General features: G+C 36.4%; 1 protein-coding gene across 9 annotated transcripts in view; it reads left to right on the forward strand.

The window, feature by feature from the left end:
- Window positions 1-12,568, forward strand: part of CTNNA3 (catenin alpha 3) — a 1,640,794-nt gene extending 1,628,226 nt beyond the window's left edge. For all 9 annotated transcript variants that reach the window (XM_026504310.4, XM_048218672.2, XM_048218673.2 and 6 more), the window contains one exon: window positions 5,515-12,568. In XM_026504310.4, coding sequence (XP_026360095.1) covers window positions 5,515-5,802 — 288 coding nt within the window. In that variant the 3' untranslated portion in view covers window positions 5,803-12,568. The remainder of the gene's footprint in view (window positions 1-5,514) is intronic.
- The last annotated feature ends 607 nt before the right edge of the window (window positions 12,569-13,175 follow it).

The following is a 13,175-nucleotide window of genomic DNA, read 5'->3' on the forward strand; positions in this document are numbered from 1 at the left end:
GGGTTCCTTTTTCTCCTCATCCTCACCAACATTTGTTTCTTATGTTGTTGACTTCAGCCATTCTGACAGGTGTGAGGTGGTATCTCATTGTAGTTTTGATTGCCCTGTTGAAGAGTGATGTTGAGCATCTTCTCATGTGTCTGTTGACCATCTGTATGTCTTCTTTAGAGAAATGTCTGTTCATGTCTTCTGCCCATTTTTTAATTAGATTATTTGTTTTTTGGGAATTAAGCTGTATCAGTTCTTTTCCAATCCTAGTTTCTATTGCAAGCCAAGGCAAACAAATTAATTTAATTTTATTTGAGAATCAGAGAAAATTTGGTTTGTATTTACACTATGACACATTTTAAAGATGAAATGATGTTATGCAGTTCTGTGTCCTAGAATCTATAATATGATTTGTTTATGTTTTTTCTTTATCTCATTGAGATCCACATTTTAAAATTTAAAAATGTTTTTTTTTATAAAATTGTATTAATCTGGGGTGCCTGGGTGGCTCAGTCGTTAAGCGTCTGCCTTCGGCTCAGGGCGTGATCCCGGAGTCCTGGGATTGAGCCCCACATCAGGCTCCTCCGCTGGGAGCCTGCTTCTTCCTCTCCCACTCCCCCTGCTTGTGTTCCCTCTCTCACTGGCTGTCTCTCTCTCTGTCTAATAAATAAATAAAATCTTTAAAAAAATAATATTAATCTAAAAGCTTTTAAGTTGTTTGGAGCTTATAAGGATGACTGAGTATTTCTATTTGCTATTTAAAAAAAAAAACTCTTCTTAGAAGATGATAGAATATAAACATTATCAAATCACCATCCTAATAAAATACCTTGGCAAGTAAGATAGTTTCATTTTTCTTAGTACCAGTATACATTGCAAAAGTTCTATAACCTTCCCCAAATCAGTTATTAGTAGTCAATTTTTAAATTTTAGAGATTATATTGTTAGTGCAAATTCTCCAACTATTCATACCTGAAAATAAACACACATTGAAAGTGACATATTACTGAAAAGCAGGGTATGTAATGGGTGAGAACACCAGGTACCGGAACGACACTGTCTTGGCTCAGATTCCAGCTCTACCATTTAACAACTGTATTGCCTTGAGCAGGCTACCAAACCTTCCCGTTCTTTTTTTTCCTCATCTATAAAATGGAAAAATGGTAGTACTTACCGCATAGGGTTGCTGTGAGTTAATGTATGTCAACTACTTAGAATGGGGCCAGCAAACAGGAAGCACACAATAAATATTAACAATTGTTATAAGCTGTTATTACAATTGGAGCCAAACTCCACATATTTGCCTTTCAGGTATCGTGTTGTGCAGGTGCAACACCCACCAGGGCTCTTTAAGCTTAGGTAAACATTGAGACTCACAAGAATTTCATAGTCTGCACTTAGAACCAGTTTGCCCAGAAGGTTTTAGGAAAGGCAATGCATCTTTTCAGGCAACATCAGGCTTTTCTCTCCACGGGAGTTCCGGTAGCAGTAGCTTGCATGGCGGTTCGCACAGGGGTTGGGGAGCTATGCTTTCCCCAGGTGACAGCCCAGGTGCAAAGGGATGAGATCCACATCAATGGGAGTGAGGTTCGCTTCCTGAGTTCCTCATGTAAAACACGTATCTGATAAAGGTCTTGTATCCAGAATATGGGGAGTTAGAATAGTATAGTACAAGACATTCTGGTGTTCTGGCATAATATAGATGAGAAACTTAGAAAATTAAAAGAAGGAATAACTACTTTGCCGTTTTATTACTCTTAGCTGTCAATATCAAAACAGGATTTTGACAAGGGTTTACCAGCAGGGGTTTCACCTTGTTATAATTGTGGAGACTTACATCAGAGGTATTTAATATTGATTTTTGTAAAAAGATCCAGATGTTCTGTATATAGTAGTCACGTTGACAAAAAGTTGACATTTTATGAGGAAAAAGAAAATATTCATTGCTGTTGAACTACTCCTTTTCCATAGCCAAGCGTTATAGACATATCTCTAAGTAGGACTGAACCTTTTGCCAGAAAACATTTTTAGAACTGGACAAATTTGTACTGCAGCCTAACTGAAATCACAGAATACGTACCACAAAGTACAGCAGAGACACTAAAATAAAATAAACTAAGATTCCTATAAAATGATAATATTGAGTAGTACTCTTTATATGGTCATAATTTGGATTGTTTGTAAAATACATTTTACAGTTAGGGTAAGAGCTAACTTACTAAACATAACTCTTTATATTTATTTGGATCTTCAAGAAAATGAGGCAGAACTTACTAATTTATGTTTGGACATAGACAATATTGAGAAACTTATTGTAACATTAGTAGACGGCAAGCACAGTTATTTTAATGCCACACCAGAGTTGTAAGAAAAAGGACAAATCACCAGCATAGGAAGGGTGGCTGTCTTCCTATTTACTGTGGTAAGAGAACAGACTTCCAGTGAATCAGAGCCCTTTCGTTTAGGTGAAAATCCTCTTTTAAGAGTTATTTAAAACCTTGTCCCCTATTATGGAAGAGGGGGTTAGAAAGCTTGAATGCACACATTTACATATAACCTTAGGAGTTTTGAAGTCTTAGAAGCCATTTTTGTTCTCAGTTGATACCTTGATCAAGAACACTTCATCTAAATCATAGAGGAATTCTACCAGATGTTAGGGAAAATAGCTCCTTCTATGGTAAACATTTCAAGTTGTGTTTGCCTAGAAGAATATTCAGTTAATGAGAGTGATTCATCATGGTACGAGAATTATTGGACCTGAGTTTTATCGTCTGATTGGTTTACTGTACTGAGCCTTTAGACTATATTAACATTCCTGTCTTGCACAGGTGCATTTGTGAAATTCAGAAAACTTTGTTCAATAAGTTGAACCCAGAGACCCCAAAATGATGCATTGCCCAGCTCAAATTTGCCTTTGTTTCCACAAGGAAGGTTCTGTTGAATACTTCCCTTGAAGGATTTTTCATCAAAGTGGACCTGATAAGAAGACTTATAAAATTTTTTGCAGACAGGAAATCGTGCAGTTACTCTATGAGTAAGCATAAGCCACTGCTTGGACCTCAAACAAAATTTCCTACCATTTGTTAGGCTTGTCTGTGCACCCCGCTTGTGTGGCCAGTGATTTGGCTAATAGCAGAGCGATGCATCTTAGCGCACATAGCTCTTAGACTTCAAAGATCCTTACAGAATGCCTGACAAGCATTTGTCATGAAATGACAGTATTCTTGTAGCAATTGTCCTAATCTGTCTGCAAAACTAGTCTTCACGCTCTCCTAGGGGGATAATTTGTCCTATGGTTTTTCTGAGTCACCCAGAGGAGAAGTTTTACTGCAGCCACTTAGAATTTTAAAATAAAAGGCTTTGTCAGAGGCCAGGATAAGAGATCACAATGGCACAGATGGGGCTTTGCTGATTCAATGAAGAAGGAAGACAAGCCAGTATCCACATTTTAAGGCATGGATTGAACTTAGACATCCTCTCTAGGCTACTGATTTTTATATATCACTTGTATGGAAAAATCAAAAGGAAATGAAAGAAAATACAGTCTACACATGACAAGATTAGAAAGTCAAAAGGAGGAGACATGCATGTAAGAGGACAAGAGGGTAGAAATGCCAAAGCTACTGGTGAAATCCTGAATGATAGCAGGTCTCTAGAACATTCTTCCATGAAGGACTTTATGGTAGCACTGGGCCCTTGGAGTAAACCAGATATTTTCATGTTTGAGAGAGAAAACTACCAAGGATCCTCAATACTGTTCATATTAAATCTTCATTTAGAAAATTTTTTTCTCCCTATAGTGAGATTGGGAACTACTTTCAGAATCTAACCGGCTCCCAGAGGTTTTGAATAAAAATTGCTAATTATTAAAGGACAGATTTCATCCTCTAATCTGTCCATAGAGGAACATTAATAATGAAGTGCGTTATTCTGTTCAAAGTCTAGTGTCTTTTCTTTAAAGTTGTGTACAGATTCAGAAGCTCTAAGTGTTCTCTGAAATACGTGTCAGGGCTTCATGAAATCCTGTTTAAAGTTTGCAAAGCATTCGTCATTCCTGCCACACGTACACATTTTACATTTCTGGCTTCAATAAGTAAAACGACTTAAAGATGCGTAGTTGCCAAGTACTACTGCCTTTCAATTTACATATTTTTGGTGTTATCTTTTCAAGGATTTCAGGCTTGGCATATAATGGAGCTAATTAAATTTTCTTCCTAGGAAGCAGCCAGCTAGACCACTGCCCCAGGCACATAACCTCAGCTTACTACTTTCCTTCGCTCATTTATTCTGTATGTGAGATGATACTCCTTGAGCTGCAAAGGGAGAGTACTCAGGCCAAGCAGCTGCTGATGGATTTTAGCAACCACAGAGCCGGTGTTTGAGTCTCAGTCCTGACAGCACACATCACAGAGAGGTGACAGTGGAGGCACATCTTCCTGTGTGAGTTGGCTGGGAATGACAATCTGCCAAACTAAAATAATGGAAGAAGCATTAGTTGTATAAAAATGAACCAACTCGGCTTAGCTCTAAGGTGTTTTGCAAAATTCTAGGAATATCACTCTATTTCTCCCTGAGATTATTTTTGTGAAAATCCAGAAGACAACATTTAAAAACAAAATCATGTGGGAAAATTTTGTTTTAGTACTTTCATTAGTGCATCTTTATAATTAGACAATTTTGTCAGTCTTCATAAGACACAGAGGAAACATATTTAATAACAATCAGCTATTTGGCAATCACTAAACTAGGTTCTTGACACATATTATTTAACTTTGATAAGCACTTTTTTCTATTAAATATTTTGGGAAACCAGGATGAAAATAGTTAAATGATTTGCCCAAGTTCTAAGGCAGACCTGGAATTTAAACCCAACTTTATTTGACTGAAAAGACTTGATTTTATCTACTTTAATACACTGCATGATAGGTTTAAAAGTTCTGTGTTTAAAAACAGAGACACTTTTAAGTGGAATTTTTTGGGAAGTGTTCATGAAAGTGAATGGTATACATGCATGTGTACGCCCGTATGTGCTGTATGTGTGTGAATTATTTATCTGAAACTATACATTCCCTGAAAGGAAGAATTTTCAGTTCCTATTCATATAAAGCAACTTACACATACAAGTGCTTTTATTGTGGGTAGTCATCTTTTAAAGAAAAAGCTCAGGATTCCCCCTTGGAAATAGGGAGATTCACTACAAAGAAAGCAGCAACCATCTCTGGACCTGGACCTTCTAATATTATACAGAAGTTATAGAATCCATTTCACTGAAAACCAAGAGATGGAAATTAATCTCTTTAAAATATCATTCCAGAAGATAGAATGTGAATTTATTTATGCATCAGATAGATAAAAGATAAATTTAGGTAGATGGATTAATGTAGATAATTTATATAGATACATAAAATGGAGACTAATTCATTTCTGGGGTTAAAACAAAGTGGAACATTTCAGTTTCTGTAACATTAAATCTCTTTAAATTTCTGATTGCATTCTTGAATAACAGCTCTTTTTTTCCTCCTCCAGTTGGACAGCGTCACCTCCCTGATCCAAGCAGCGAAAAATTTAATGAATGCTGTGGTGCAAACAGTGAAAATGTCTTACATTGCCTCGACCAAGATCATCCGAATTCAGAGTCCTGCTGGGCCCCGGCACCCAGTTGTGATGTGGAGAATGAAGGCTCCGGCAAAAAAGCCCTTGATTAAAAGAGAGAAGCCAGAGGAAACTTGTGCAGCTGTCAGACGAGGCTCAGCAAAGAAAAAAATCCACCCAGTGCAAGTCATGAGTGAATTTAGAGGAAGGCATGTCTACTGAACCCACTATTCTACTCTAGTGCCTGTATTACACAGTCTTGGCGAAACACAGTGCTTTAATTTTACACTTAATTAATTCTGTAAGTTCACTAACTTTTAGAATTTAATGCACAAATAATGTAAAACATTGGAGACAACATATATTTGGGATCATGTCATTGTCATGTCTGTCTGGCCAGCACCTAATAAGTACGCAATACATGCTTGCTGAATGAGTGAACCTTCTAGGTGTCATCCAGCCTTTCCTGTCACAGACAGTATCTTACATTAGTTACCAAATGAACACCGGGGGCTCAAGTGAGTCCTGTTCATCTCTAAAAGCTTAAGTACACTCACCTTATCATTTTGAATTAAAACACGGACATGAGCTCTTGACTTGGTTTTCAATGAAAGCAAAAAACTTCATAAAATATTTCCCCATTTAATCTCTATATTTTCTTTACCTGACCTAACCTGACAGATGTGTGTGATTCTCCTGATACCTAGAGAGTGAATTTTTTTTTTCAATCTCTAGATATCTGTATCTATCGTCAATTGATTAGGCTAACGTCAGAAACTAACCAAGCTCAGCAGTCAAGTTCAGCCTTGATTATTAATGAAGCATTTTTTTAAACATTATAAATATTACAGTGAGTTTTGATGCCACTAATGTGCCTTTTAAATTTCCATAGTGTTCAGCGGTTCTGCACATCGAGGGTTAGGTTTAAATGGGTCCACCAGAATACATATATGGAGGAAGAGTTACGACCCCTTGGGGAAATGGGACACCTGACTATATTCTTGAGTGAGTTATGACAACGGAAGTAGAAGGAGTTCTGCATGACTAACAATCCATTTGTATTAGCTTGCAATTGTAATTAAAAGGAAGAGGCCAGTTTGAAAAACCTTTTGGAGTTGAGTAAAATATAACTGCCAAAATGTGTCATTGAACTAAGAAGTAGAGTTAATGGCAATGAAGCTGAAGTGATTTTAATAACATTATTTAAAATAAAAGTCACTGAGGTTATTTTATAACTCCAGTCACTGTACTCATCCTTACTTAAGTTCATGAAGGACTTCATAATAGTCTTAGGGTCTAGTGCATTGCCCCCCCCCCTGCTCTCTCCCAATCTCTCTCTCTCTCCCTGCGCTGCCCCTCCCTCTTTGGATGAGTTAAGTTTCATTTTTTCTCACACATGGAGCTCCCATTCACAAGATTACAAACATGCATTCCTTACTCTACTTTATCAAAATTACACTATAATTGTAACTTCACTTCATACAACATTGCCATTAATGAGTTGTCTCAACAACTATGTCATCTTAGTTTGATGAAGTAAAATTCAAACATGCAACGTCAGCTGATACCAGGAGGACCAGTTTAGATAAAAGAACGTGTGAAACATAAGAATGCATAAAGTTGGAAGTATGATATGTATGGTACTTTGAGCAAAATGGTGTGGGAAAAGGATTTATTTAATAGATCATCATCAATTATGTGGAAAGTGCTAACTTCTTATTGTAATGAATTATTTGATTCTTCTAAAATGCTGAGTTGCCTTGGCTCAGCATATAAACATCCTAGGAGGTGAAAGCCATATGTCCTCCCTGCCTTGCACTCTGCACTGGCCCACAGTAATTATTCAGGACAGGGTCCACTCCCTAAAAGAGAAAGCAGTGCAGAAAGGAATTAGGGAATCCAGATATTTCTATTTTCCAGAACTATCTAGATAATTAAAAGCAAAAAAGGGAGTTCCTTTTGTTGAAATGCTACTCTCATTTTCTTCCAAGAGTAGATATTACAAGAGTGACATCTATGACCATACTTCTCTCAGACAGAAGTGTGAATTTATAATTTAGTTGAGAAAATAGATTTTAAAAATATTACTAAACTACTAGCTGTATATCTTAGTTTCTAAAGCACAAGGTCAAGAATCATAAATCTCACTTAGAAAAACTAATGTCCGTGTGATCCTATGTTAGTTTTCCATAGGTTGGAATTTAGAATGCAGGATTGATGCCAAAAGAACAGAAATACCTTGAAATTATACAATTACCAAATAACCTCAATATCTTAAAAAAAATGACCCTTTACCCGGAATGAGCTATGAACAAGGCCTCTTCTTCAAAGTAGGTAGATTTCCAGTGTAGCTCAAAGCAAATAACTGTAAATAAACAAAACTTAATTAAAAATACAACTTGGAGAATGTCCCAGGAGTGAAGTCCACTGTAGTAATCAAAGATGCACTAAGAACAGGATGCATAGAGCTGGAAATGATATCTGTCCACCCGAGTGAACTCCCGCAGTGGGCAGCATTTTGAGACTTACTTCGGTTCAAACCGCTAATAAGGGCTTATACGTGATAAAAACTAGCCGCAAATATATTAACAAATGTTTGTGCTAAAAAGCATAGTTAAACGAACCTTATCAGAAAATATGAATGTGCTATGTATATTTATATTTAAGCCCTTCTTCTGTGGGGGAATGGCAGAAATTTCAAAATGAGAGTGACAGGTTGGTGGCCCATCCATGCACCTTTTGAAACCACATCACAGATTGGTGCTTCCTCCGATGATACATTTGCTTTCACCTGCTAATCAAGATTGACTTTTTTGTGTGTGTGTGAAATCGGTTTATGTTAATTTATGTAGGAAAAAAAATCTTTGAGAGGGAGGAGAGGGCTTATGCCACCTACAAGGATAGTTCCACTCTTAGTCACCGGCATCACAGTCAAACAACAGACTGGAATCAAAATGATAATTTAAAAATATCCGTGAAATCATAATCCAGTAAAGATTCTTTTAATTAGAAAAACTGGAAGGTTTTTATCAAACAAGAAGAATGAGAAATGTAAATATCTCCCTTTTCCTTATCACAAGTGGAAATACTTGTTTCTAATGGAGTTTCTGGGTACAACTCAATGAATGAGTCAGGAAAACAATTCAAACCCTAAATTCCTAAGGTAATTTGTTAATGATCCCCTTTCTGTTTGTCTTAGGACATGAGTGACAATAATGAATATTAGAAAATATAATATTCTTAATTATGCCCTCTGGCCTTTGTAAATCTCTTAATTTATCAATATCCATATAACATATGTCCCCCATCAAATGCCCTGTATGTAAGAGTTAAGGACTCCATAGTTATGCAGAAAGGCTCACTTTTTCAGTCTGGCATTTTGGCATACTTACCAGCTTCAAAGGAGGTCAGTTTTCAAGTCATACTACAGCAAAATAAAATTATGAACATGGAGATAAATGCCCAATTTGAGCCTCAGACCCAATAATTAGTGTTCCTCACATTCAGTATTGAGCGGCTGAAAAAATTAATGTCTGACACCAGAGAAAATATTTTCAGTGGCTTTCTACCCTTTCATTTTCAAGGTGGTCTTTTCACCACCCATCCCTGGGCTAAGGATCCTTCTATGAACTGCTGACAGTTCTCTCCCAGATTGATGCAGTCAGGGCTGCTCATCCCAATTATGCCCAGTTAATGTCCTTTTCTCTTGGTTCATGTACCAAAAATGCCCCTCTCCTATCTCTCATCTCTGTAGGTGTCTACCCCACATAGTAGTTGATTAATATAGTCTGTAGCATTAAAATGATAAATTTTAATTCCCAGCAGTATTATTTCTTGCCCCCCATCCTTTTTTCTATTCCAGAAAACATTTTTACCCTTTTTGGTATCAAGTGCACACTTCCTGATAGGGATTAAGGTTCCCATGGATAAGATTTCTGTAGAGTGGCAGAACGAGTGGAATAAGATCTGAGACTTTTCCTGGTGATGTTTACCATTCTCCAGTGAATTCATTGCAGAATTGCTATCCTGTTGCAGTACCATCGTAAGTCATTCTGTAGGTCAGCAAAGTAGGCACCAGAATATCAAGTTGAATGAAGTCTGTACTTCGTTTCGTCAGCCTATCTTTTGCCAAGACAGCCTGTCTATTGCATATTTAGGAATCAGATAACCATTTTTCTGTTTGGATAATCAGAAATATTTGTTTGACTTGACCAGAAAGTTTAGGGTCATCCAGTTAAAAGAGTATAACTTGCATATTATTTCAAAAATTCAAGTAAACTAGGAAAATTTCTGCAGCCTGAGAAATTTCTATTTCATTTGTATATTACATATCCAGAAACAACACTTACTCATATGAAAACCCTGTACCATTTTTTTTTGCCATAACTCTCTTTCCATATTGTTATGATATCGTTAGTATTAGTATTTGGCATGTTACTACCAAAAAAAAAAAAAAGCCAGTCTTAATGACAGAAGCATCTACATATAAAATTTTCATTTTGGCCCCTTGGGTCTATTAGGAAAGAAAATGTGGACATTATTAAAACCAGGTGTATGTAACTAAAGATGTCTTAATCAAGGCTGTAACACTATCCTAGATATATACAAGAGGGAAAAAAAGATAATTAAAATTTTAAATATTTTTTGCCATTTTTAATCAATTCACATGAATGAGAGATTTTTCTTTTAAATCAAAAGAAACAATAGTTTACAACAGTCATCATTTTACATGTGAATTTTTCCCTCTATCAGCATAGATAGGATCTATTCCTGAACACTTCAAAAGAAGATAATTAATACTATTTGAGAGAACCATTTCCAAATGGAACCCAACCTTCCCAGAATCCTGTCTATGGCAATAGCTGGTTTGTAGGGAGGGCCTCTACGTAGATCCTAGGATGGGATGTTTCATGGCTGCAGGCTGGCTTATTGCATCCAAAAGTCCCCATTGGTTTTATAGGAACAAATCACAAGGACCGCCTTTCAAAACAAGTTTGACAAGTTGGAGAGTGAAAGCAGCATATACGGAGGAGTTCTAAAGGGATGTGAATAAGAAAGTGACAGAGGAAGGAGAGGGAATAAGAAAAGTCGTTGCAGAATCAGATAACTTATAGCCAAAGGGAGGAAGAGTTTTTGGTTCTATGAAGATTAGGCAGCCTCCTCCTGAGGAATATTTTAAGGATAGAATAGAGTACTTGTCTTTGGTGGTTTGGGTGAAGTCATGGCAGAGGCAGGAGGATGAACTATGTAACTTTTGGGGGTGATTTAATGATATTGTCTGCAAGATGAGAAATGGAAATTCTAGGCTGCTAAGGGGTGAAATTCTTCCCAATATCAGAGCTCCTTAGGATAATCACACAATGTATTTAACAAATATTTGTTGAGCAACTGTGACCTTCTTCTGGGCACTGCTCTAGGTTCTTAGGATACACCAGGCAACAAAACAAACTGTGGTTCTTGCCAACTCTGCATTAAATGCTATTACCTTATTTAATGCTTTTAATAATCCTATGGGATAAACATTGTTACCTCCATTCCATAGATAAGAAAACTGAGGCTAACACAGGGTAAGAATCTTGCTTAAAAAATTCATTGGCTTTAAAATTTCTTTTGTTGCACTCTAGAGTCTGAACTTTAGCCATTATAACATCCAGACATCCTGAAAAAAGGGATTGGGTTTTTCAGTTTAAAATGAAATACACATTTCAAATGCTGGCTGCTCCTTATATAAGGGCAAAAAGATGGAGACTTTAAAAAATCATCATCAATCTGTAACTACAGATTTAAAGCAAATAAAGGGCAGAAACATAAGTAATAGGTGCATATTCTCACCTCTAATAATCTGAATTAGAGTACAGAGATATGAGGAGTGGCTGTTTCATCTATATGATCTGAAATAGGATGAAGACCCTTGACAAATTACTTTTACTATTATAGAGGAGACTTTGGTTTTGACCCATCTTCAGCATCGCCGGTTGGAAAACATTTGTTGTCTCCATATCTTTCCTATTTCACTGCTAATGTGTGCCTGTATGTTTAAAGTTATGGATCCCAAGGGATCATTGTCCAAGGATTATTGAAATAAGATAAAAGTTCTTTGTATTCCATACTGATCCAAACTATAGAAAATGTATGTTTCCTTCTTTATGGAGGTCACAAATGTATGTGGTATGTATGTGCCTTGTCTTCAGGTAAATTTAGTCCTTTAACTCTATGTGGTCCTTCTTCCTACAGCCAACTGAAGGCTGGACTCTTCTTCTAGCCCGTGTTGTTATTGGGAGTTAAATGACTTTCTGATATTTCTAAAAGTGGACCCACAGGTATTTCTTCAAACTGAGAATGTGTTTATTTGGAGTCTTCACTATTGGGCTCCTGGCGGTCATGATGGTTCTTGTTCCCAACTGTAAGAAAAAGAAACTCTCAGGAAGGAACTTCTCTTTGAAAAAGGCTCAGTTTTCTAACAATCATCTCTCACATTCTCTTCAATGGAGGACATTTACAAAAGCCACATAAATGGTAGTAGCAGAACAGTCCCCGTGTTTTCCTTTCAAATGAGCTATTTTCTAGTTTTAAAGTTTTCTTTCCTTTGCATTTTCAAGAAGAATGCTTATTTTTAGTTCTGGTTATTTGATCTTGAAAGTATGTAGCATCTCTTTAAACATTTTAAAGCCCCTTTTCAATAATTACATCAATAATTCAAAGACTGCAGATAACTTTTTTTTCAATTTAGACAACCATGTACTACACAGTGCCAAGCCAACCCTTGTCAGTCCCATCAGTCAGTTTGTGATCTTTGTGAATTATCTGAACCTCTCTGTGGTATTCACCAAGAGTCTAACTTAGACTAGAACCTAGGTTCTCTTCACCTAGGCTTCTGACATCAAATTTGTACTGGAATGTTTATTAATAAAGCAAAGGGGCAAGTCTGAAATGTTAGTCCATGCTCTCAGTTAAAACTTTCCTTCTTCCCGAGGCTTTAAACATAAAATTGATTTTAAAAATACTGTTAAAGATAGTGTTCCATTGCTTGCTAAATCTTAGGCTTATCTGTGTTTTTCTGTGTTGGTATACAGTGCGTCCATAGGGATATAAATATGAGAATTGCACCAACTGTCTTACAGGCTTAGGCTGTGTGTTTTACTAGCTTTGAAATTTTTCCTTGTGTGATACAATCCCTCCAAAGAAAATGTCATTGGACCTAAATGTTAGCATAATGGTTTTTCTTCCATAGCTGTGGCTAACCAGTCCCTGAAAACAGAAGTAGACACATGTTACACCCAATTTAGTACCTAATAGATGGGACTTAAAATTTTCTCGGGGAAGTTGGTGATAAAATATGAATTAAAATTTCATGAAAGATCTCCAGTGCCCCTGCCTTCCATTTTGATTATGTTTTAGTTTGATCGTGACTTGGCCAAAAAAAAAAATATATATATATATATATATATCTATCTATATCTTACTTTACCTTATGTACTTTCACAAGCAGCAACTTTGGCAATTTAAACTTAGTGACATTTCTGAAGGTAATATGCGCATTATAATTCAAGATGAAGGGCAGATTTAGACTAAGATTGTTTGAAGTGAAATAAAAG

The sequence above is a fragment of the Ursus arctos genome, unplaced genomic scaffold (assembly GCF_023065955.2).
Source record: "Ursus arctos isolate Adak ecotype North America unplaced genomic scaffold, UrsArc2.0 scaffold_7, whole genome shotgun sequence".
Lineage (NCBI taxonomy): Eukaryota > Metazoa > Chordata > Mammalia > Carnivora > Ursidae > Ursus > Ursus arctos.